The following is a 26,890-nucleotide window of genomic DNA, read 5'->3' on the forward strand; positions in this document are numbered from 1 at the left end:
TTCTGTATTTTCATGACTATGAAAATTGTACATTCACACTGAAGGCATCAAAACTATGAATTAACACATGTGGAATTTATATACTTAACAAAAAAGCGTGAAACAACTGAAAATATGTCTTATATTCTAGGTTCTTCAAAGTAGCCACCTTTTGCTTTGATGACTGCTTTGCACACTCTTGGCATTCTCTTGATGAGCTTCAAGAGGTAGTCACCGGAAATGGTCTTCCAACAATCTTGAAGAAGTTCCCAGAGATGCTTAGCACTTGTTGGCCATTTTGCCTAAACTCTGCGGTCCAGCTCACCCCAAACCATCTCGATTGGGTTCAGGTCTGGTGACTGTGGAGGCCAGGTCATCTGGCGTAGCACCCCATCACTCTCCCTCTTGGTCAAATAGCCCTTACACAACCTGGAGGGTGTTTGGGGTCATTGTCCTGTTGATAAATAAATGATGGTCCAACTAAACGCAAACCAGATGGAATAGCATGCCGTTGCAAGATGCTGTGGTAGCCATGCTGGTTTAGTATGCCTTCAATTTTGAATAAATCCCCAACAGTGTCACCAGTAAAACTCCTCCTCCATGCTTCACGGTGGGAACCAGGCATGTAGAGTCCATCCATTCACCTTTTCTGCGTCGCACAAAGACGCACGGTGGTTGGAACCAAAGTTCTCCAATTTGAACTCCTCAGACCAAAGCACAGATTTCCACTGGTCTAATGTCCATTTCTTGTGTTCTTTAGCCCAAACAAGTCTCTTCTGCTTGTTGCCTGTCCTTAGCAGTGGTTTCTTAGCAACTATTTTACCATGAAGGCCTGCTGCACAAAGTCTCCTCTTAACACTTGTTGTAGAGATGTGTCTGCTGCTAGAACTCTGTGTGGCATTGACCTGGTCTCTAATCTGAGCTGCTGTTAACCTGCGGTTTCTGAGGCTGGTGACTCTGATAAACTTATCCTCAGAAGCAGAGGTGACTCTTGGTCTTCCTTTCCTGGGGCAGTCCTCATGTGAGCCAGTTTCTTTGTAGCGCTTGATGGTTTTTGCAACTGCACTTGGGGACACTTTCAAAGTTTGCCCAATTTTTCGCACTGACTGACCTTCATTTCTTAAAGTAATGATGGCCACTCGTTTTTCTTTACTTAGCTGCTTTTTCTTGCCAAAATACAAATTCTAACAGTCTATTCAGTAGGACTATCAGCTGTGTATCTTTGGTACCACTGGTGACACTGTTGGATTTATTCAAAATTGAAGGCATACTGAACCAGCATGGCTACCACAGCATCTTGCAGCGGCATGCTATTCCATCCAATTTGCGTTTAGTTGGACCATCATTTATTTTTCAACAGGACAGTGACCCCAAACACACCTCCAGGCTGTGTAAGGGCTATTTGACCAAGAAGGAGAGTGATGGGGTGCTACGCCAGATGACCTGGCCTTCACAGTCACCCGACCTGAACCCAATCGAGATGGTTTGGGGTGAGCTGGACCGCAGAGTGAAGGCAAAAGGGCCAACAAGTGCTAAGCATCTCTGGGAACTCCTTCAAGATTGTTGGAAGACCATTTCTGGTGACTACCTCTTGAAGCTCATCAAGAGAATGCCAAGAGTGTGCAAAGCAGTCATCAAAGGAAAAGGTTGCTACTTTGAAGAACCTAGAATATAAGACATATTTTCAGTTGTTTCACGCTTCTTTAAGTATATAATTCCACATGTGTTAATTCATAGTTTTGATGCCTTCAGTGTGAATGTACAATTTTCATACTCATGAAAATACAGAAAAATCTTTAAATGAGGTGTGTCCAAACTTTTGGTCTGTACTGTGTGTGTGTATATGTATGTATGTATGTATATATATGTGTATATATATGTATATATATATATATGTGTGTGTGTGTGTATATGTATGTGTATATATATATATATATATATATATATATATATATATATATATATATATATATATATATATATAATTTTTTTTACCTTCTCTAGAGCATCTTAGTAGATTTATTTCTATAATCTTGTCCTCGGGTTTAGTCAATTTGATCTCTAGATATGCAATATTGGCTTTTTCCCATGTGTAACGAAATTCATTCAGGATTATATTTTTTTCTCTGGATCTATGTTAAAACTTAAGATTTTTGATTTACTTCGGTTAACTTTATAACATGTGTTTTTAGAGAATGCTTCAATTAAATGAGTTAGTTCTCGGATAGAGTTCAGTGGGTTTAACGTTAAAATTTCATCCGCGAAAAGGCTTATCTTGTATGGTCTTTTATTAGTTGGAACACCTGTGAATAAATTATTCATCCTGATCGCTTCCGCAAAAGGCTCCATTATCCGGGTAAAGTGGATCGGGGATAGTGGACAGCCTTTCCTTGTGCTATTGGGTATGTTAAAAAATTTAGAAGGGAGATTATTTACCAAAACATTAGTTGATGGACATGTTTATAAGGTTGAGATGCCATTAAAAATTGGACCATGGATACCAAATTTTAGATAAAGTTGCAAACATATAGCTCCAGTTAATCCTATCAAATGCTTTTTTAGCATCGAAAGAGAGAAGTATTGAAGGAATTTGTTTTTTCTATGTGTGCAATCAAGTCTAAGGCTCTCCTGGTACCGTCTGATGTTTGTCTGCCCTTTTCAAACACGACTTGATCCGTATGTATCAGGCTAGGTAAGAATTCAGATAATCTATTTGCTATAATTTTTGCTAACACTTTGATATCTGTATTAAGAAGGGATAGAGGCCTGTAATTTGAGCTTAATGTGGGATCTGTTTGTTGCTTGGAAATTACTATAACATTTAGCTTGGAGGTTTTCAGATGGAATGTTTTTTTCTTCAGTTTGATTAAAAAAATTGGTCAAGGAAGTAGATAGGATATGTTTGAATAATAGTCATTTTAGAAGCCATCAGGACCTGGGGCCTTATTTTCTTTTAATTTATATAATGTGGTCTTAACCCCTTAACAACATTTGACGTACTAATACGCGTCTGTGCCCTGGGACTTAAGAGCCAGACCCGTATTAGTACGTCATGGCGATCGCGCGCGCACACAGGCTGTGCGGGCGCGATCGCCGCCGGATGTCAGCTGATAGTACTGGGTGTCAGCTGTGACGATGTGCAGGGAGCGGTCCTCCACCGCTCCCAGCACATTAACCCCCGCGATGCTGCGATCTAAGTCGATCGCAGCATTGCGGTGGCAAGGGGAGGTGATCGCAGATACTCACCTCCTCTTCCGGCTTCCAGCGCTGACTGCCGTGGTTTTCAGGATGTTGCCATGACGACCCGATGTCGTCATGACAACATCCGGGTCACCAGACAGCAGTAAGATTGTTTGGACATGCGCAGTGCATCTCCAAACAATCTTCTCCCTGTGCAGCGCTGACAGCCTGCGTGACACAGGGATGGTGCTGCATTCCTGTGCCATGCAGGCGATCAGAGAAAAAAAAGTGAAAGTCCCATAGTGGGACAAAGTAAAAAAGTATAAAAACTATCAGAAAGTGAAAAAAAAAATAAAAATAAATTGTAAAAATATATAAAAAAAAAATAATCCACCAAAAATAAAAATATAATGTACCCATCAATAAATATTTTAAAAAAACAAAACAAAAAAACCAAAAGTACACATATTTGGTATCGCCACGTCCGGAACAACCTGACCTATAAAACTGTCCCACTAGTTAACCCCTTCAGTGAACACGGTAAAAAAAATAAAGCATTGTTTTTTGCTTCGTTTTTTATTCATCACCATACCGCCAAAGAAAAAATGGAATAACACGCGATCAAAAAGACAAATATAAATAAAAATGGTACCGCTGAAAACGTCATCTCGTCCCGCAAAAAACAAGCCGCCATACAGCTCCATCAGCCGAAAAATAAGTTATAGCTCTCAGAATAAAGCTATGCTAAAAAATAATTTTTTATATAAAATTGCTTTCATGTAAAAGTGCAAAACATAGAAATACAATATAAATGTGGTACCGCTGTAAACGTACTGACCCGAAGAATAAAGCTGCCTTATCAATTTTACCACACGCGGAACAGAATAAAAAAAACAATTCCTGAATTGTTGGTTTTTGTTTATTCTGCTTCCCAAAAATCGGAATAGAAAGCGATCAAAAACTGTCACGTGCCTGAAAATGGCACCAATAAAAACGTCAACTCGTCCCGCAAAAAAAAAGCCGTCAAATGACTGTCTGCCAAAATCTGGAAAAATTATAGCTCTCAAAATATGGCGATGCAAAAACTAAATTTTACAAAAAATGCGTCTTTTAGTGTGTGACAGCTGTCAGTCATAAAAACCCCATATGATTCTGGTATCGCTGTAGTCTCACCGACCCAAAGAATAAGGTCGTCTAATCACTTATACCGCATGAGGAACGGCGTAAAAAATAAACTCTCAGGTTAGGGTTAGTGCTAGGGTTAGGGTTAGTGCTAGGGTTAGGGTTAGTGCTAGGGTTAGGGTTAGGGTTAGGGCTACGGTTAGGGTTAGGGTTAGGGCTACGGTTAGGGTTGTGACTTTTTTTCAAAAGTAAGAAAAGATGACGATATGGCGACTAGTGTTGAGCGCAAGTGCTTGCTACTTGAGTTTGCATCGGGTGTTCTGGTATGCTTTGAGTATTGTGGGTATTTGAGTGACATGCTCGAGTCTCCGCCCCATATGCTTCACGGCCCAAAAAACTTTGTGGGGATTGCCTGCCATGCACGAGCGATCCCCCGCATGTTTTTTTTTGGGTGTCTAATAACCGTGAAACATCCGGGCGGGGACTCGAGCATGTCACTCGAGCACACGCAGTACATGGTGCATACCGGAGTACCCGATGCAAACTCAAGTAGCGAGCACTTGCGCTCAAGACTAATGACAACTTATTCAATATGATGACCTAATTTTATCAAGTTCTGTGTCGTACCTCTGGGTTCAAAATGTTCACTATACACCTTAATAAAATCCTTGAGGGGTATAGTTTCCAAAATGGGGTCACTTGTGGGGGAGCTCCACTGTTTAGGCACATCAGGGGCTCTCCAAACGCGACATGGTGTCCGCTAACAAATTGAATGGAAAATCGGCTCAAATTGTTAGCGGACGCCATGTTGCGTTTGGAGAGTCCCTGTATGCCCAAACATTGGAGCTCCCCCACAAGTGACCCCATTTTGGAAACTAGACCCCCCAAGCCACCTATCTAGATGCATAGTGAGCACTTGGAACCCCTAGGTGCTTCACAAATTGATTCGTAAAAATGAAAAAGTGAAAAAAAAAAACACTTTTTCATTTTTACGAATCAATTTGTGAAGCACCTGGGGGTTCCAAGTGCTCACTATGCATCTAGATAGGTGCCTTGGGGGGTCTAGTTTCCAAAATGGGGTCACTTGTGGGGGAGCTCCAATGTTTGGGCACACAGGGGCTCTCCAAACGCAACATGGTGTCCGCTAATTATTCAAGCAAATTTTACAATCAAAAAGTCAAATGGCGCTCCTTCCCTTCCGAGCCCTGCCGTGCGCCCAAACAGTGTTTTTTCCCCACATATGGGGTATCTGCGTGCCCAGGGGAAATTGCACAACAAATTTTGGGGTCCATTTTTTTTGTTACCCCTGTGAAAAAATAAAAAAATTGGGTCTAAAGTAACATTTTTGTGAAAAAAATTAAATGTTCATTTTTTTCCTTCCACATTCCAAAAATTCCTGTGAAGCACCTGAAGGGTTAATAAACTTATTGAATGTGGTTTTGAGCACCCCGAGGGGTGCAGTTTTTAGAATGGTGTCACTTTTGGGTATTTTCTGTCAAAGACCTCTCAGTGACTTCAAATGTGATGTGGTCCCTAAAAAAATGGTTTTGTAAATTTTGTTGGAAAAATGAGAAATCGCTGGTCAACTTTTAACCCTTATAGCTCCCTAACAAAAAAAAAATTTTGGTTCCAAAATTGTGCTGATGTAAAGTAGACATGTGGGAAATGTTATTTATTAACTCTTTTGTATGACATATCTCTCTGATTTAAGGGCCTAAAAATTCAAATTTTGAAAATTGCAAAATTTTCAAAATTTTCGCCAAATTTCCTTTTTTTTCACAAATAAACGCAAGTGATATCGAATAAATTTTACCACAATCATGAAGTACAATATGTCACGAAAAAACATTCTCAGAATCAGGGGGATCCGTTGAAGCGTTCCAGAGTAATTACCTCATAAAGTGACAGTGGTCAGAATTGAAAAAATTGGCCTGGTCATTAACGTGCAAACCACCCTCGGGGGTTAAGGGGTTAAACAAGCTAATAGTTCTTCTTTCAGTACTGGAAGTTGAATACCAGATAAAAAGTTGTTTATTTCTATTTCTTTGGGTTGTTGTACATCCAAATTATCTTTAAGATTATATAATGCATAATGCAAAGCAAAGGCTTCTGAGGTGTCCTTTGGGTGTGATAGATTATTTGATTTTTGGATATGTGACTTTTGTTTTTATTGGTTTGATTTTTTTTTTGCCATTAGTTTAGACATCTTCTTGTATTCAAAATAATGCCTCATCTTAATGAATTGTATCATTTTATCGTATTTTTCTATTAATTGAGATCTTGGTTCCAATCTCAATTTCAGGATTTTTGATTGTGTACTATGAGATGGATTAGTTTGTTGTAGTTTTTCTTTTTTTCAATTCTGTCAGTAATTTCCTGAATTTTAATTTTAGTTTGAGTTAAGTTGGATAAGCAATCCCCTCAGAACTGCCTTGTGGGCGTTCCATATTGTGACTGGTGCAATTTCTTGTGAAGTATTTTCCTTGGAGTAATTTTTTAAAGAGTTTTCTATTTTATTTTTATGTAGTGGATGTTTTTAATAGAAATGAACTGCATCTCCATATTCTTGTTCGCTCACAATTGTTAGACGTTAAAAAGGAAAAGAATACTGGGGCATGGTCTGACCATGTGATGTTTCCTATGGTGACATCTTTAATTTTTAGTAGTGAATATTTGGATAAACTTAGTCTATTCTGGTGAAAGTGTTAGGTCTATGCGAATAAAATGTGTATTCTCTAAAGAATGCATTCAAACATCTAGCGTCATAGAGATATTCTTGATATAACCATTTTTTTAAAGTGAAAATCTTCTGGGAGCAGTGGGGGTGTCTACTAGTTGGTCTGGGATGATTATTAGGCTGTGTGCCCACGATGTGTTTTTTAAGCGTTTCCACAGCGGCAAAAACGCTACTGAAACTCTTAAACGCATGGTAGAAGTCCTGCCATGTTCCCCAATGATGATCCGCATGTGCTGTGCACATGCTGCGGAAATTTCCGCTGCGGGTTATCATTGCGGGAAAAAACACAGCACTACTAATTATTTTGCGGAAGTGCTGCGTTTTCGCCGCCATTAAATTGCATTGGAACGCATGGATTCTGCATCACTGTATATGTAGATGCGCATTCCATGCGTTCTAATGTGCGGATGGTAACCAGGTCTAGAGGAGAGGAGACTCTCCTCCGGACCTGGGTACCATAGAAACTGTTAAAAAAAAAACAAAAAAAAAACTTACCTTCTGACTGCCCCACCGGTGCGCTCGTGCTCCCTTGCCGGCAAATTGCGATGGACTGAAGGACCTGCGCTGACGTCATGGTCATGTGACGGGTCACGCGACGCTGACGTCGGCAGGTCCTTCAGTGTTACTCGATCTGCCGGCAGTCAGCACCGAGCGAAGCAAGACTGCGGGGGCCATCTGAAGGCAAGTATACATTTTTTTTTTTTTTTTTTTTTTTTTTTACATTTTCTCGGGTCACACTATATAAATCCATGCCGTTTGCTTGGATTTATATACACTGTGTTCCAAATTATTATGCAAATAATATTTTCTCTGATTTTCCCAAATTACTTATATGAATTGCAGTCATTGTAATTTTCCAGTCAAATAACTATTAGAGTACAATTGAAAGGTTTTTGTACAATCTGCCTATGAGAACAGTATATTTTTTAAAAAATAAAACACTCCAACTGCACTCAAAATGCATGTTCCAAGTTATTATGCACAGCAGAGTTTTCAACCTTTTCATTTTAATAAAGAGCAAAAAAATGGTCATTTTTGAAATTCTAAGCATTAGCAGGTTATTACAAACTGAAATCAAACAGTTTTCAACTCAAAACTTTATTCTAGGTGATGTAACATTTGCACATAGGACCCCTTGTTCGAAAGGAGCTTCTGAACTCTCTCGTCCATTGAATTTGTCAGGTTTTGGATGGTTTCTGCTTCAATTGTTTTGCATGAGGACAGAATACCCTCCCAGAGCTGTTGCTTAGATGTGAACTGCCTCCCGCCATCATAGACACTCCTTTTGATGATGCTCCAGAGGTTCTCAATGGGGTTGAGGTCAGGGGAGCATGGGTGCCACACCATAAGTTTGTCCCCTTTTATGCCCACAGCAGCCAGAGATGCAGATGTGTTATGTGCAGCATGAGACGGGGCATTATCATGCATGAAAATGATCTTGCTGCGGAATGCACGGTTCTTCTTCTTGAACCATGGAAGGAAGTGCTGTTTGAGAAACTCAACATACATTATGGAGTTCATCTTTACCTCTTCAGGGATCCTAAAAGGGCCGACAATCTCTCTCCCCATGATTCCAGCCCAAAACATTACTCCACCTCCTCCTTGTTAGCGCTGTAGCCGTGTTTGCATGGGGTGTCCATCAACCAGCCATCCTCCACTCCATCCATCTGGACCATCGAGATCATTTCATGCATGATAATGCACTGTCTCATGCTGCACATAACACATCTGCATCTCTGGCTGCTGTGGGCATAAAAGGGGACAAACTTATGGTGTGGCACCCATGCTCCCCTGACCTCAACCCCATTGAGAACCTCTGGAGCATCATCTAAAGGAGTGTCTATGATGGCGGGAGGCAGTTCACATCTAAGCAACAGCTCTGGGAGGGTATTCTGTCCTCATGCAAAACAATTGAAGCAGAAACCATCCAAAACCTGACAAATTCAATGGGCGAGAGAGTTCAGAAGCTCCTTTCGAACAAGGGGTCCTATGTGCAAATGTTACATCACCTAGAATAAAGTTTTGAGTTGAAAACTGTTTGATTTCAGTTTGTAATAACCTGCTAATGCTTATAATTTCAAAAATGACCATTTTTTTGTTCTTTATTAAAATGAAAAGGTTGAAAACTCTGCTGTGCATAATAATTTGGAACATGCATTTTGAGTGTTTTATTTTTTAAAAATATACTGTTATCATAGGCAGTTTGTACAAAAACCTTTCAATTGTACTCTAATAGTTATTTGACTGGAAAATTACAATGACTGCAATTCATATAGGTAATTTGGGAAAATCTGAGAAAATATTATTTGCATAATAATTTGGAACACAGTGTAGTGTGACCAAGTTGTCAAGCACGTTCCAAGTGATGCTAAAATAGCTTGGAAAGCGCTTGACAACCCTCATGCGGAAATGCATGTGAAGAACGCTTCACATCCGCATGTCCCTGGCAGGAAAAACGCATGTACAATCCACATTTTTTTTTTTTTTTCTGCCAGGGGAGATGCAGAAACGCTCCGGAAAAATCCAGAGCATTTCTGCATCGTGGACACATAGCCTTAAAGTCGCCTAGGACAATTAAGTCTCCTTGTTGAGCATTTTTAGTTCACAGGTACTGCACAGAACTTTCTATAAAGTGGGTTTAGGTCTGGGTCTGATGTTTGGGTCTGATAATAATATTTTACTGAAAAAAAAAATAAAAACTTAATGTTTATTGTTTAAGCCCCAAGCTTATGAATTGTCTTTTCAGAGAGGAAGAGGATTTGAACTGTAATGCCCCTATTAAAAGTAGCAATCCTAAAAGTCAATATCGACCCTTTAAATGAACCTGTCACTTCAATTTTAGCAACTAAACTGTCCCCAGTGTTAGTGATGCAATTTGCGTCACTAACACGTTGTTTTCAATCTCAACAGCACTGTATTAATATCCAAAATTCACTTTGTATAGTTATATAGTGCCTTCTTTCAGTTATAGGGGTGGCGCTTCATTTTCTTTGTCACAGGCTCGTCATATTGTCGACGCCGATGCACTCTGATGTTCCTGGGTGTGCCAACGTCCTGGGAATCTGCTCTAAAATACCACGCTTGCGCAGTGCCGAGCGGCTTCCTGTGCTTGTGCACTGAATCTGGATGTATGTACGCAGCTTCATTGACTGCATGTGCCAGAGCCACATTCTTGGACCCTATTCTTATTTTTACTGCTGGCAGCGCTGAGGAGATAGTCTGTTCAGTGGGAAGGGAAGATGGTGGCACGAATGTTCCAAAGTATGCTCACAACTGTGTGGGCACAGAGCCCGTGAATCGCAGTGGCTGACGCTTGGGCAGTCAGTGAAGCGGCGTACGTGCACCCAAATTCAGTGCGCATGCACTGCGCAAGAGTGGGATTTTTAGAGCAGATTCCCATTGTCGGCAGACCTTGGAACATCAGTGTGTGGGGACATCGACAATATGACTGAAAGAAAATGAAGTGCCACCCCGATGACTGAAGAGAAGGTTCTGTATAACTATACAAAATTATTTTTGGAGATGATTACTGCGCCGTTTTGATTGAAAACATGTTAGTAATGCACATTTCATCACTAACACACCGGGGACAGTTTTTTTTTTTTTTTTTTTTAGTTGCTAAAAAACATGACCGGTTCCCTTTAATGAGCCTTGCCATATGACTTGGGATAGGAGCACTAGAGTTGTAGTCCTCTTCCTCTCTGAAGAGGCAATTTGCATGTTTAATTTCCCAGAGGAGCATGCATGGTGTAGAAATCTCCTCACTCTGGCATGCCAGGCCTGGCTTGTCACCCTCCACAAGGAGAAACGTCACCCGTTAGCCCCAAGTTTGTCATTTTCACAAGGATTAATGGAGGAAAATGGACCCCATGATTTGTTAGTTTCTCTTAAACACGATACCCCATATGCAGTCAAAAACTGCAGTTTGGGTACATGCATGGCAGAGTCTGGAAAAGAGAGAGCGCTTCTTAATTTTTGGAGTTCAAGTAGATAGCGGACACCATATCACATTTGTGGAGCCCCTTGCATGCCAAAACAGTAAAAATCCCAGACAAGTGACCACATTTTGGAAACTAGACCCCTCAAGGAATTCATCTGGGGCAGTACTGAGCATTTTTAACCCACAGATGATTCGCAAAACTTAAAATACATTTTTTTGTTTTCATATTTTAAATAAATTATCTAAATGTTATACTGTGTTAGCACCAAATTTATAATTTCCACAAGTAGCAATGGGAGAAAATGGACTCAATAATTTGTTATGCAATTTGTTTCGAACGCAGTAATGCCCCATATGTGGTCAGAATCTTATGTTTGGGCACATGGCAAAACTCAGAAAGCAAAGAGCTCCATTTTATTTTTGAATCACAAATTTGTACAGTGTTGTATTTGCAGAGGCCCCGAGTGGCATAGAAAGCAAAAACCTACCCCACCCCCACAATTGACCCCATATTAAAAACTTCACTACTTTTAAGGAAGTCATCTTATGGGTGTAGTGAATAATTTGAACCTACAAGTGGCTCACAAAATCTAATGACGTGGAAATATAACATTTTAAAGATAAATATATATATATATATTTTATTAGCTGCCCACTTTTCAGCTACATAAAGATTAATAGCTAAAACTGGACCCCACAATTGCGCAAGATCATCCAATTGCGGTGATTCTCAATATGTTGTCAGAAACGGGCCACACGTCAGGGCTGAGAAGGAAGGAGCGCCATTTGGCTTTTGGAGCACAGATTTTGCTAGAATAGTTTACTGTAAACATTTGCAGAGCCCTGAAGGTGTCTCGAGCAGAAAAAAAAAGTGACCCTTTTTAGAAATTGCATCTCTTCCCCCCCCCCCCCAAAAGAATTCAACAGCTGCAGTGACTATTTTGGCCCTATAGGGGTTTTCACTTTGCAATTCTGCAGAAAAAAAGCATGGCGTGATGTTACAAATATGCCAATTTAGTGCCCATACACTGCCCAGGTTGTGCTTCTGGCGACATGCAACCCCTAAGTGAAGTGCGCTATCCCCATTACAATAATGCCAAACATGTGGCAGCTTACTGTGGTTTAGGCACAATAGGGTTCTGAAGGAGGGGGGGGGGATTTGGAAGCACAGAATTCACTGGATTTTATTTCAGGGAGTATCTAAGTGGTAACGTTTCTCTTTGCGGAGAGAGTGACGTGTTAAGCATGTCGAGGTGAGGAGACTTTTTAAGCCACAATGCTCCTCTGGGAAATATGCAAATTGTCTCTTCAGAGAGGAAGAGAACTAGAACTCCAGTGCCACCTATAGGAAGTAGCAATCCTAAAACTCAATATTGACCCTTTAACGGCGAACAGTACCCCGAAACAACAGTGTCTGCAAATTGAGTTTCTAGCCTTTATACTAAGTCATGGTGACAAGACTCGTTAAAGGGTCAATATTGACTTTTAGAATTACTGCTTCCTGTAGGTGGCACTAGAGTTCTAGTTCTCTTCCTCTCTGAAGAGACAATTTGCATATTTCAGGGGGTGGGAGCCATGTCACTTTTCCAGAGTCTTTGTTCTACCAGTAATGTGGGAACCCCCTATATTTCCATTGACAGATGAAGGACTTGAGTGGGAGTTTGTCTTGTGCAGGGTAAGTTAGTGTTTTTATTGGGAACATTTTGGGGTACTCCTGATCATGCACAGTACGCCTCTCTGAAGCCGGCACGCGTGTACCTAACTTCAGAGAATCAATGATGAGGGAAAGGAGCTCTGCGCATGCGCGAGGCAAGTATAGCGATGACGCCGGCGCTTGTAAGTTCAGCGACTCATTGACACTGCTGGAATGAGCGATGACACCTGTTCGTGCAAATTGTTATCATGCCCACAGGGGCGTGATAACATGGAAAGAGGGCGGACTAGTCTGGGGAACGAACACCCCCTCAACTAGTCATAGCCCTCATTTACTTATAAACAGACTTTAAAAATGCTTTTTCTAAAGATCTGTTTGTGTAATGTTAGGCAGGGAATTTATATATGCAGACACAACTGCTGGTGGTTCTGGGGACATGGAGGACCTGACCGGTTCCCTTTTAATTAGATTTTTGGGAGGCAAAATGAACAAAAAGCACTACAAGAATAGCTTTTATGTTTATGCTGTTTTTCGTGCAGTATAAGTGATTAAAACTGCTTTATTCTTCGGGTCAGTGCAATTACAGTGATACCAGATTTATTATATTGTTTTGTTACCATGACACTAAAATATTTTTTGTTAAAAATTAGTTTTTTTCCCTAAACCTATTCTGAGAGGTGTAACTTTTATTATTTTGATGAACAGATGTACAAGGTTTTTTTTTTACAGGATGAGTTTTTTTTTGTACCATTTTGGGGTACATAAAATTATATTAGGTTTCTTTTTTTTCTTGACTTATTGATAGTGGTTTCTTTTTTCTTGTACGATAAGGCTTTTTTTTTGTTTTATGCTTTTTCATGGCACTAAAGAATATCAGCAATTGTTAAGGAATAGAGTACCCTATGGCTCTGACCTGCTACAAACATGATACATAACCCGATACCAGCTCCTGACTGCATTCCTGAGGAATTTTTAGCCCATACATCATGGGCAATGGCCTAAAGGTTACGAATATTCTGAGGTTTGTGTGTTGCAACCGCTTCCTTCAAAGTACACCATTGATTTTTGTAGGTTTGTCAGGAGACTGACTGCCATAGCAGAAAGGGGAGGATTGGGAGTGGTTCCCTTGTGCTCCAGATTCTATAAGGGAGCAAGCCCTGCTTTTACTAGCAGCATCCAGCACACACAGGCTTCATTAAAGAGGACCTGTTGCCAGGTCAAGTAACCATTTTGTGAGCTCCAATGGGGACAGTGCCGATAATGTGTCTGAATTATAAAGCGCTGCGGAATATGTTGGCACTATATAAATAAAAAGATTTATTATTATTTTTATGTGCTTATTTAATTCCTGATGCTCCCCTGAATATCACGTTTTTTGTTATATGAAGAGAATTAGCTGGGTAGAAAGGCAAAATGAAGAATTGTAAGTACAGTGCCAAATATGATTGCAATATGTTAAGCGGATACATTCTGATGGAGAGTGCTTCTTTAATAAAAAAAAATATTATCCTGTATCTCTGGGTGTGCACCTTTTTCTGTATTGCTTTTTTCCTTTCTCATCATTTAGTGGTTCTTTGCAGTGGTATCACCCTAGTTGTTTGGCTGTGCATCTACATTTTTTATTGCTGTTCTTAAAATACATGTGCTTGGGGAGTAAGGGGTTCAATACTGAATTGGTGGAAGCGACTCATTGAGTGTTAACAGTCCATAATACATGGCTTGCCCTCGGCACTGGCATCCCATGCTACGTCACTGCTCCAAAATCTTCCAGGACTTATTTTGAAACCAAGCCTTGGTCTACTTTGAAGAAGGGTAGTTATGATTGCGCTGTGGTGGAGAACATTGTAAGGTGGTGTCAGGCGGATACACGCAAACACTAGAGGAGCAGCTCCGAATTCTTGCCTGTTCAGGAGTTGAATGGGTAAAACGTGATGGTAGTGGAGGCAAATTGGTCTGCTGCCGAATAAGAGGTGGTGACAACGGCAGGTGTAAGACAATACCTTTTTATTTGAAGTCTTCAGATGCACAAACTGGTTTTGACTCTGAACCAGAGCCTTCATCAGGTGAGTATAATCAAATGTATTTTCTTACACCTGCCATGTCACCACCTCTTTTATTGGTCAACGCACCACTTTCTTTCCACTACAGTTACCTCGGTCTACTTTGAGTTATATTTGGGCTCTTTGTCCTGTTGAAAGATCCAATGATGTCAAAGTTTCAGCTTCCTCATAGAAGGCATGCCTTTTTTCTTCCAGGATTTCCTAATGTATGGTTGAATCTATCCTGCTTTCCAAATGCTCTCGATTTGAAGAGCCAGAGGTGACACAGCAGCCCCTGAGCATGGTGGTGGCTCTGTAATACTTCACTCTAGGCAGGGTGTTTTTTCAGCGTGTGCTTCACTCTCTCTGGACATACCAATGATTCATAGACTTGAAAAGTTACTTTTTTATTGCTCCAAAGAACAGAATACCAAAACATTTGTGCTGTTTTTATATGGTTTTGAACACATTTGAGTAAACTTTTATTTTTTGGGAAGGGGGTGGGTCAATAGTGATTTATATCTCTGCGTGCTGGTTTGCAGATGTTCAGGGTTTAGTATGCATCTTTCTGAACATATTATGCACCTGTTGCCACCAAATCTTAGGTAATTTTGTAGTCCCTCGTGGGTTTTTGACCACCTGCCCCCTCAGAAATCTGGTAGCAGACAGAGATCATCTTTCTGCCGTGTCTAGGTAGCTTAGCCAGTGATTTGTTTTTTGTTTCAAAAAACTTTGAGCACCTTGCAAACTATTCTTCCAATTTTATGGGAACATAGTGGTGTTTTTTTTTTTTTCTCTTTTCGCTTGTTAGACATTGCGCACTGCTGGACAATCCTTTCTGAATTGGCCCACGCTGCAACATAAATCTGAACTCTGACAGTGTTCCTTTGATGTCTATTATTCAATGTCAAGTACTACTTACTTTACTCACTTATAAAGCATCATTAATTCTAGAGCGCCTTACACATTGACGTCGCTGCCCCATTGCAATATAAATTCCCGATCAGTATGTCTTTGGAGTGTTAATGGAAACCGGGGAACCCAGAGGAAACTCATAACTCCTTGTAGATGTTGTTGTCCTTGGTGGGATTTAAACCCGGGACACCAGCGCTGCAAAATAACAATGCTAAACCACTGAGCCACCGTGTTGCCCATGACATTGGGCAGCCTTTCAGTGTTTCATCAGAGACTGCAGTAGTTGGTCATTAAAAGTGGCATAGTGTTGAATTTGGAGAAGCCACTTGTTATCTTGGTAGTTTTAAGCTTTTATTAGCTGCAATAATCAAATCCAACAAGGACAAATGGCAGAAAGCTAGAAATTTGGCTAATAAACATAGTTGCAATCAAAATGCAGCTTCCATTCCAAATTGTTATAATTTTACCACTTTTCATCTATCAATTCAAGCCAGTATGAATGAATCATTCAATTAGTATGACATCGATTTATGTTGAATCTCTCCATTTAAGCATTGTGAGAAGTTGGGTACACTAAATATTCTCATTGTGTAGATATTTTTTAAGCCAGTTTGGAAGCATCTATAGCCAGGGAAAAAAAAAACGTTCAAGTGAAAATACTTGAGCAGGAAATTATCTTAGTAAAAAAAAACACTTGCAGATTGTAATAGTTTTCCTCAACTTATTCATTTTGCAAATATTTAAATTAAATGTGACTGTATTACAAGCTTCAGAGCACAATATAACTGCACTATTGTTTTACTTACATTCACACAAGTTATAACGTTTTCACTCTGTACACCCCTTATTCATTGTGTTTGTTTGCATGTGTGGTGGTTATAAATTGTGAATCCTTGCATTGCCCATGCATGCTTCTGCGGGTTGGATGGCTTTCTGCATGAAACTGCTTCTGCATGTCAAATATGATTTATGGTTATTCTAACTATATCTTTTTTCCCTTTCCACTTATGGAATTTGTGCTAGGTCAACAATGCAACAGCTCGTGTGATGACCAATAAAAAAACTGTGACTCCTTATGGAAATGGTGAGACTTGTTTGTTGACTCAATATATTAACATGTTGTGCCGCAAAGTAACATATAAAATTATACATTTCAGGTAGTGTTTAGTTTTTGGTCTTTTTCACATCTAGTTGGCTGGACAAAAATCTACACACTATTTGCCTGAATAGCTGCATACATTTGTCATTGGCTTCCATTGGAAAAGTAGGCACAGGAACCGGTCTAGAAAAGAAAAGTAATGCTTACCTTCAATCATTGTATCAATCTGTAGTAAAATGCCATTTTACATATAACCTAGTTTGCTAATTGGGAGGTTGGCTGTAGAGAGAATGAAGTCATGTGGGTGGTGTACAGGATGATGCTTCCTACACAGTGAGATTCTCATTTCCCCCCATGACTGAAATCCTGCTCACCATTGTGTGCTGAGCAGGATGTCGCCCAAGGAACTGCGGGAAAATAAGCAGGTAGGAAGGTGTAGTTTAAATGTTTGGCCACACAGAGTGCACAAAGCATCGGTACTTTGTCAGCACAAAAAGACTGTTAAAACAGAGTCCATTTTAAAGGGATATCAGTACTTTGGAAAATTATGACATTTCATAATTTGTAAGACTCCAACCTCTTAACCATCTAAGTGTCACAACATTTGATGAAATGGCTACAGTGTAAGAAGTTTGAGGTGTACCTTGTTAGGACGTTTTGATAGTAACTGTCCTGTGTGCTAGGCTCTATAGGCATACATAAAAAAAACTGACCCAAAAATTACTGCCACTTGCATGAACCAGAAGTCAGAGCTGTTGCACGTGGTACAGCATAGGGACATAAGCTAATATTTCACAAAGCGCTTGATGATGCAAGTGATTATCCATCACTAGTCTCTTCTGCAACATGAGGGGAGACCTGATAGTATGGCCTCAGCAGATGCTTGCCCAGGACGTGTGCTCAATTGCCAGGTACTGTGCACAAAATTTTAGTAGGATAGATGCAAGCATGTGTCCTAGCAGGTATATACTAATGCAGCATCATAAGTAGTGATAAGCGCAAGTGCTCGTTACTAGAGTTTGCCTAGGGTGCTCTGGTATGCAGAGTATCGTGGATGCTCGAGTGACATTCTCGGTCTCTGCCCCGCATGTTTTGAGACTGTTAGATAGCCCCAACATGCGGGGATTGCTAGTGTTTGTCAGATAGTCCCCGCATGCTTTGTGGCTGTCTAACCGACTTGAAACATGCGGTTGGGGGAACTCAAACATGTCACTCGAGTACCCGTGACGCTCTGTGCATACCAGAGCACCCTAGGCGAACTCTAGTAACGAGCACTTGCGCTCATCAGTAGTCATAAGTGCCAATTATTTCCGGATATGAAAAATGACTAGCGCCCTTAAATTCACCGATTTTTGCCTCTATTATCACTAAAAAATCAGTATTTGATGCAACACTATCCTGAAGTATCACAATGAAAATAAGAACATATGTTTGAGACTTAAAGAAGTTGTCAACTACTTTGACATTGATGCCCTATCTGTAGGCTAGGGCATCAACGTATGATCGGCCGGGGTCCCGCACGCTTCACCCCCGCCGATCAGCTATTATCAGTGCCGCTGGCCAGAAGTCCTTACCTGCGGTGCTTGGCCGTCAAGTTGTAGTGGCTGCCGCTGGTAACTGCACATCTGCCAACTATTGAATTGAATGGAAGGCGGATGTGCAGTACCCCACAGCGGCCACTACAACTTGACGGCCAAGCACCGCAGGTAAGGACTTCTGGCCAGTGGCCGATGTCGCCAGCACCAATAACAGCTGATTGGTGGAGGTGCCGCGTGCGGGACCCTGGCCGATCATACATAGATGCCCTAACCCACGGATAGGGCATCAATGTCAAAATAGTGGACAACCCCTTTAACCGTGCATTGATACTGTACAACCCCAGCGTTAAACTGGCAACATATTTGCCGGTTAGCGATCTTGTAATAGCCTATTTACACAAGCAGACTATTCAGATGTGCATTGACCGATCTGTAATAATCATTCAGTGCACATACAGTGGGGAAAATAAGTACAAAGAATGGATAGGTCTGTAATTTTTATCTTGGGTACACTTCAACTGTGAGACAGAATCTAAAAATAAAAACCAGACAATCACATTGTATGATTTTTAAATAAAAAATTTGCATTTTACTGCATGAAATATTTGACAGTTCTATTTTTCTATTGTATCACTCATTTCATGTAACCCAAATCCACGAGCAGCATGAATCGGAGCCTACCTGCATAAAAATGTATATGTGCAAAAGTAATGTGACAAAAATGAGCTATAGATTGGATATCACTGTAATCGAATTGACGCAAACTATAGTTATTCATCCTGCTATACCATAATCACTGGATTTTGCTCATCCAGCCAGCCTTGTATGTACTGATGAAAACTAAAGTATGTCCTGCAAAAAAAATAAGCCCTCACACAATTGTCTATGTAAAGATTATATACATGCATGGATTTTGGAATATGGCGAATATCCCCCCCCCCCCTTCCCCACCCGCCACTCCATAATTGGTTTGACAAAGATTTTGTGCCAAAACCTGTTTTCACCGTCCTGACCAGGCCAAATTTTTTAATTCTAGCAGGTATCGATTTATGTTTGTAGTGATTTGAAATGCTTCAACATATCCCAGTGATTCTGAGTTTTTGTTTTTTTTTCATGACACATTGTACTTTAATATTAGAAATTTATGTGGGGGAAATCTACTGTTTGGGCGCATGGCAGGGCTCGGAAGGGAAGAAGCACTGTTTGATTTTTTTTGGATGCAAAATTTTGCTGGAATCGACACCGGACACAACATCGTGTTTGGAGTGCACTTAATGTGTCTAAATAATAGAAACCCCCACAGTGACCTCATTTTGGAAACTAGACCACTCAAGGAACTTATCTAAATGTGTGGTGAGCACCTTGAACCCCCAAGTGCTTCACAGAAACTTTTAACGTTGAGCTGTGAAAATAAAAAATCCAGCTTTTTCCACAAAAAAAAAAAATGTTTTTAGCTCCAAATTTAATTTTCACGAGGATAACAGAAGAAATGGACTCCAAAATTTGTTGAGCAATTTCTCCTGAATATGCGTATAACCCATATGTGGGGGAAAACTACTGTTTGGGTGCACGTCCAGGCTCTGAAGGGAAGGAGTGATGTTTTGGAATGCAAACTTTGATGGAATGGTCAGTGGGCGTCATGTTGCATTTGGAGAGCCCCTGATGTGCCTAAACAGTAGAAACCACCCACAAGTGACCCTATATTGGAATTGATCTAGTGTTCTCCTGGTATGTCAATTTTTAAAATGTGGTGGCATACGTGAGTTGTGTAGTGTATTTCAGGTTAGCATCCATGGGTTGTGCAAGTCAGGAATGAATTTAGTAGTCCATGGATGTGTGGTACAGTTTGAAGCCTTTTTTTTATACACAGGCCAGGTTTGTCAGGGCAGATGTCTCATTGCCAAATGGTGTCCCCCTTCTGTGACACAATCTGCACTTCTTGTTTTGCCACTTTCCTTTCTTTGAGGTTCAAGGGACCTCACCGGGAAAATGTTGACCTGGTACGATACAAGCACCTTCATTTCTGGAAGTACTGGGGCCCGTGCCTTTATGACTGCCAAATATTAAAGCCTTAATCACTACCTCCTGGAACTGAAGGTATGACGTACTGGTCTGTCCTGAACATTATCACACGAAAGCATTGTACATTGTCGTCTGTACATTGTACAAGGCCGGCTTCTTGTACAACACCTTAGCTTTTCTCATGGCACTGTACAGCTGGAGGACTTGATCAGAGAAATCAACTCCCCCTCACACCCCCATGTTCTTGTTGTACTCCATTACAAAGTTGGGTTTTTGCACCAGTGTAGAGGTACCTCGCACAGTAGTGGGGGTGCTGCCATCACCATGCATGTGGTCAAAAAAAGGACATCCCTCTTGTCCTTGTACTTGACTACCAGCATGTTGTCTCTACATTGAGTTCTACTTTCACCCTTTATGAACAGCTGCCCAATTAGCGTCTTAGGGAGGCCTTTTCTGATTTTTGCGGACAGTACCACAGGCTGCGATAGCTCGCGCAGAGAGGGATTTGAAAAGTGGGATACTGGTATAAAAGTTATCTACTGAGAGATGATAACCTTGATCCAGCAGTCCGTACACCAAATCCCACACAATTTTCCCACTTGCTCCCTGGACAGGGGGCATTTAGGGGCTTGAATCCGGGTGTCCTTTCTTTCATAAACTCTAAACCTGTGGGTGTACCCGGAGGCACTCTCGCACAGATTGTAGAGTTTAATGCCATACCTGGCCCTCTTATTGAACAGGTATTGTTGGAATTTGAGCCTCCCCTTCAAATGTATTGGGGACTCATCCACGCAGAGCAGATGTCCCTTTAGGGAAAGTACACCTCAGCAAACTTGTTGCTGTAGTGCTCAATGACCAGCCGAACTATGAAAAGTCTGTCAAAGTTTGGGTCCTCTCGGGGAGGACACCGTGCATTATCATTATAATATAAAAATTTGTGGATGGCCTCAAAACGTTCACTGTTCCGCTTGGCTATGACTGTAAAACATCAACCTTCCAGTATTGATGAAGTTCTGGCTTTTTCACTAACCCCATGTGTGAAAAACAAGGCCCCTAAACATCTTAATTTCTTCTGCATCTACAGGGGTCCAGTTAGAAAATTAAAGTGGTGTTTTGGGACAAAAATTGCTGGGTGTACAAATTTGTCTCTGCCACCATGAGGTTTACAAAATCCTCAGAGAAAGACTTTGAAAGTCTATTTCTGTTAGTCCGGTGGTGTCCAATAGGATTCCTGATTGCGCAACAAAATCAGAAATTTGTGGCTCATAGTCTGCAAGAACAGGGTACATACAGGGTACCCTTCCATACAGGGTCCGTAGCGGTGGGCGCTGGTTCATTTTCTGTCCTGGGGCGTCTGTGTGGCAGTTTGGTATCACTTGAGAAGGACGAGGATGAAAAATAAAGGATGGTGGCTTTCTTTCCCTCACATCAGTGTCAGAGGCAAGGAAAGCATATGCCTCCTCCGCTGAATACAGTGATTGGGACGAGCGAGACATTTTTTTCGTGTCTGTTGTAAACTTTTTTTTTTTTTTTTTTTTTACTTGGAAGAGGAAAAAAATCTATAAAGAAAGAGAAAAATAAAAATAGAATATAAAATTTTGGTAAAATAAACTTACTGAACGGACGTCAGTAAAAAAACAAAAAACAAATTCTGAGCCACTATCTGACACTAAGTAGGCGCCAATTACTACAGTATATTTTTACTATCACTAATTTTAGTCTGATCAAGTAATCATCTAAAGTATTTTTTATTCAAATTTTTCTCACAAAACGAAAAAAAAACGAACAACTGGAGGCTGACCAGGGCTCGACAGCTGTAGGACACACTCATGGATGTGGTGCATAAATGGGATAAAATGACAGTCATGGGAAAAAAAGCAAGCACGGGTGCCAATCAGTGATGTGCGTTTGATCAGCGGTTTGGCAGCTGTAGGATGCACGCATGAAGTGGCGCAAAGTAGGGGAGGAAAAGGACGAGGACAAAAAAAGTCCTGGAAGCATGTCACTGATGAGCGCTCTGCGGCTGCAGGACGCACAAACGAAAAGAAAAAAAACTGCCAAAAATCGAGCGATCAAGTACTAATTAGTGCTTGACGGCAGAAGTGTTAGGGGAGAGGAGGATTGGGGTGGATTAGGCAAAAACTAGGAATCAGGAATATTGTTTCTTTCAGGAATCGCAGGAACTCCATCAGCAGTGAAGGCACAGACTTAAATTCTGTCACGCTGTGCTGGGCCTTGTGGTGCTACAGACTTTTTGAACAGCCAATCACAGCGATCATAGTTGCGGCGGGGGGGGGGGGGGGGGGTGGAGGTGGTACATTGAAACTCGTGTGACTAGCACCTTCATTTGATCAACACGGTGCCGCATCTTAGCCATGACGTACCTAGTGTGTCTGAGGTTGGTAAATACTTGCCAACCGTGACGTACTGGGTACATCCAAGGTCATGAAAGAGTTAAAGCACTACTCCAGCATTTTTATTTTTAGATTTTATTTTTTTTATTGCAGTGCTGGTGTGGTGCTACTAATGTAAAACCCCTTACATTTTTCCACTTTACGAAATGTTGCATTTGCTGAGGTGCCAAAACAGCTGAGCCTTCTCCCCCTTCCCACCTACCCCACAGTGACCTCATTTTGTAAACTACACCCCTCAAAGAATTATTTTAAGGCTATTATGAGCATCTTGAGCCCACTAGTACTTCCCAGAATTTTAATAAATATTGGGCTGTGAAAGTGAAGTATTGCATTTCTTTCTACAAAAATATTGTGTTGGCCTTAATGTTCTAATTTTCACAAGAGTAACAGGGGAAATGAACCCTGTAATTTGGCTGTGCAAGTTCACCGGAGTATGCTGATACCCTACATGTGGTGGGAATATACGGTTTTATGCTCTTTCCCCTCTGAACCCTGCCGTTTGCACAATTTTGTGTTTTGGGGCTTTTTTTTTTTTCTATAATAGACGCCATGTTTCATTAGGAGTGCCTTTGAGATGTGCTAAATCATTTGGACATTGCACCTTTAGACTAATTCATCTAGAAGTATAAAGATCATTTTAAACCCACAGGTGATTCATGGAATTGTATAGCATTAAGCTGTGATTATGAAAAATTACCTTTTTTTTTTTTTACGATTTTAACCCAAAGTTATTTTCAAAAAGGCTAATGGGAGAAAATGGACCACATAATGTGTTGAGTAAGCGAATACCCCTTATGTGGCCAGAAATGACTTTTCAGGCAAAGTGCAAAGCTCAGAAGGGAAGGAGTGTCTTATCGGGGTGCAGATTTTTCTGGAATGGATTGAGAGTTCCATGTCAAATTGGCAGAGCCCTTGAGGTGCCGAAATAACAACCCCCCCCCCCTCCTTCCATAAGTCACCCCATTCTTCAAACTACATCCTTCAATAAATGTATGTAGGGGCGCAGTGAGCTTATTGACACCACAGGTATTTTGCCAGATTTTTATGCCATTGAGCGATGAAGAAAAAATAAAGACAAATTGTTTCCAAGGCACCAGAGACAATTTAATTCTGCTTATTTATCCAAAATGCATCCTAAAAGCAACATTTTGGTCAACAAGCAGCCTTTTTTTTTTATTTATATTTTTTTATAATTTTCGATTTAAAAACTTGCATAAAATCACATAGCGAAGTAAGGAGAGCATCAGTGATGTGCAGCACCATTTCATTTTGAAATTATGTTCATGATCTTGTCTTGTTGCTATAGTATATTAGTCCTATAATATAAAAAGGAACGTGTGTGCGTTTATAAATATGTATATTATATTGCAATGATGAAGAATGTCAGAAACGCATATGCTATTCACATTGGATTTTTAATGGATCTTCAATGGATCTTCAATAAAGATGTTGTTTTAAGGACCCCTTTGCTGGATTTCTAATTTTTTTTTTTTCCTAAATGTGAACTCTTGTCCTGCTACAAGGCCTTATTGGTGCTTAACCTTGATTTCCCATCCCGTGATGTGGGCTGAGACTGCTCTGGGCTGTCAAGTGACAAGGCGTCATTAGTTCTATAACACAGCACTGCAAGGTAGTATCGTTGCATACCATGCTGTCATTTGAGGAAGGATTGCTCATACTTTGGTCTTGCGTCACTAAGCTTCAGCCATTCACTGCAAAGATGACGTTGCACAGTACCGCCGAACAGTCACTGTGTGAAAATGTGTGGGCTAATCGCATGTTGTGGTATTGCACGATACTGAAGTTGGTTTCTTATTCGGCAATTTTATTTATTTATTTTTTTTACAGGTTTAACGACAAAAATAACAAAAAAAATGACAAAATACAATGCAGTGAGGTGTCCTAATGTGAATACGCTTAAAAGCAGCTACAAAAGTTCTAATACTGGCACAAAAATGGGCATCAAAGTGGGCACTGAAGGACGTTATTGAAAGGGTTAAATGACTTGGGTCCACTGATCTCACACCAGCATTTCATACATAGTAATGGCCCACATCAAATTCAGGTCACTCCAGACTGGCCCAAATGGGTTCTGGGCATCAAAGTGGGCAAATAGCCACTATTCACAGATTTGAATAAGAAACTGGTGTTTTTCAGGGGTTAGGGCATGTGCGCACGATCAGGATTTGAAGCAGAGATTACCCGAGCGTTTCTGCATCTCCTTGGCAGGAAAAACGCTGGGCGGGTTTGACGTGTTTTTTGTACATCAATATATGCTTTTGGAGCTAAATAAAGTTATTTGGTGGAACATTACTTAAACCCTTGGATTACTGTCAGAACTGGGGTGAATATATTGGTTAATTTGAATGATTAAAGAATGTCTGTTGTATTTCACTTAAAGTGTTTGCTCTGTGCCTGTGTTTAACTTGTTACTCTAATAAGATGTCAATCAGACTTTTTCATGACCAAAACTAGTCCTCACTAAACAAAAGAGCTGGGTGTCAGCTAGTCCCATTCACCCAATCTTCATTAGCATGTCTATTCATGTAATTTATGCGGCTGCTGTGAGCTGGTATTTTTAGCCTGAGAAGGTGCCATTTGCAAACATGGTCCCTGGCCATTAACCCTTTCCCGACATGAGCCGTACATGTACTGCTCTGCGGGAGTAGCGTTCCCACAAAGAGCAGTACATGTACGGTGCGGTGATTGGGCAGGCTCACGCTGAGCGCCACCACAATCACATGCGGGTGTCAGCTCTGTGAGAGCTGACAACCCGCAGCACCGCCCACGATCTGTGCTAGCAGTCAGTAGTGACAGACATCGCAGAGGAACTGGGCTCCCTCTATGATCCCATCAGCACAACGCGATGTGATTGCGTTGTGTTGATGGTTTCTATAGTTACCTCCGGTCCCAAGATGGCCGTGGGGTTCTGCAGGAAGGTGGCCTGTCAGTGCCTGCTTAGCGAGCAGGAGCTGAGACTCCTCCTTCCTGCCGGTCAGACGCTATATATTAAAATTAATAATAATATTTCCAGTACATCCCCCAGGACAGCACACATGGAGGTAGCCCTTCCTTGACCTATGACAGGATAGGATCACAGAGGGGTTAAAAGGCCCCTCCCATCTCCACCATCCAGTGTTTTTCCTGTCCCTTGCAGGACAGATGCAGGAGAGGAATGCGCATCAGTGCGAAGATTACCTGGGAGCTCATGGGGATCTGAAGGGCTCGGTCTCTGCCCTTCCCTCTGTGAAGAGGCTCCGGGCTGATACCTCTCTGGGCGGGGGTCCCTCAGCCAGGTCAGTAGAGCGGGAAGTGGCTCCTGGCTTTGCTGCTTCCCTCAGTGGAGGGCTCTTGGCATCAAGCTGCATGTGCTCCAAGGTGGACTGAGAGGATTCGGGGGGGGGGGGGGGTCGGTCTCTGCCTTCCCTTCCCTCTGTCAAGCAGTCTGTGGCTGACACCTCTCTGGGCAGAGGTCCCTCAGCCAGCCTGTGCAGCAGTCCCGATGTGACACCGCTTCCCTCCATGATGGGCTCTCGGCATTACCAGCTCCCCCTGTTCTATTGGGTGTGGAGCCAGTACAGGTAAGTGCACGGGGCTAGGCTGCTGGGCAGTTACTAGCCTCATGCCTTATGCCAAAGGTGGGCCTAGAGCCCCATGTGCTAAAGTTTGACTTCAGTTAGCCACATGTCATGGCTGTACAGGGCCTCATGATTGAGCTTCACAGTTTGACTTAAGCCAAGCGTGTTTGTCTCTCTGTATGGTGGAATAAACACATGCTTCACTATTGTCTGCAGACCAGTGTCCCTCTAAAGGACTCATGGTGTTATTTCAGCACATTATCTCCATGAAGGCTGCCCTATAGCTGAGCCTCATTAAAGTGGCTCCTTCAGGTGGGGCTAGTCTGACAATTGAGGTGCACTGAGCATCTGAAACAACGGATACTGGAAGCCTGTGCTAGCATTTCTTCTGCAGTGTTGCTATCAGTGTGTCAAGAGTGGGAGAAGAGGGTTGCAGTGACAATCCAACACAATGGGCAGCACTTTGAACACATTTTATAAGTTGTCATGAACTTGTAAATAACTCATGAAAGAATAAAGTTATGTTAAAACAAAGCACACCTTTGTTTTTCTAATGAAATTCTCTAAGTTTGATGTGTCACATGACCCTCTTCCCATTGAAAAAAATAAAGTTCGATCCCAAATGGCCGACTTCAAAATGGCCGCCATGGTCACCACCCATCTGGAAAAGTTT

General features: G+C 41.3%; 1 protein-coding gene across 13 annotated transcripts in view; it reads left to right on the top strand.

Moving 5' to 3' along the window:
* Positions 1-26,890, top strand: part of RBFOX2 (RNA binding fox-1 homolog 2) — a 431,053-nt gene that overhangs the window by 235,258 nt on the left and 168,905 nt on the right. For all 13 annotated transcript variants that reach the window (XM_073644115.1, XM_073644117.1, XM_073644109.1 and 10 more), the window contains one exon: positions 16,590-16,650. In XM_073644115.1, coding sequence (XP_073500216.1) covers positions 16,590-16,650 — 61 coding nt within the window. The remainder of the gene's footprint in view (positions 1-16,589; positions 16,651-26,890) is intronic.

Source organism: Phyllobates terribilis, unplaced genomic scaffold (assembly GCF_046119375.1).
Source record: "Phyllobates terribilis strain yellow unplaced genomic scaffold, ASM4611937v1 Scaffold_8__6_contigs__length_399053987, whole genome shotgun sequence".
Lineage (NCBI taxonomy): Eukaryota > Metazoa > Chordata > Amphibia > Anura > Dendrobatidae > Phyllobates > Phyllobates terribilis.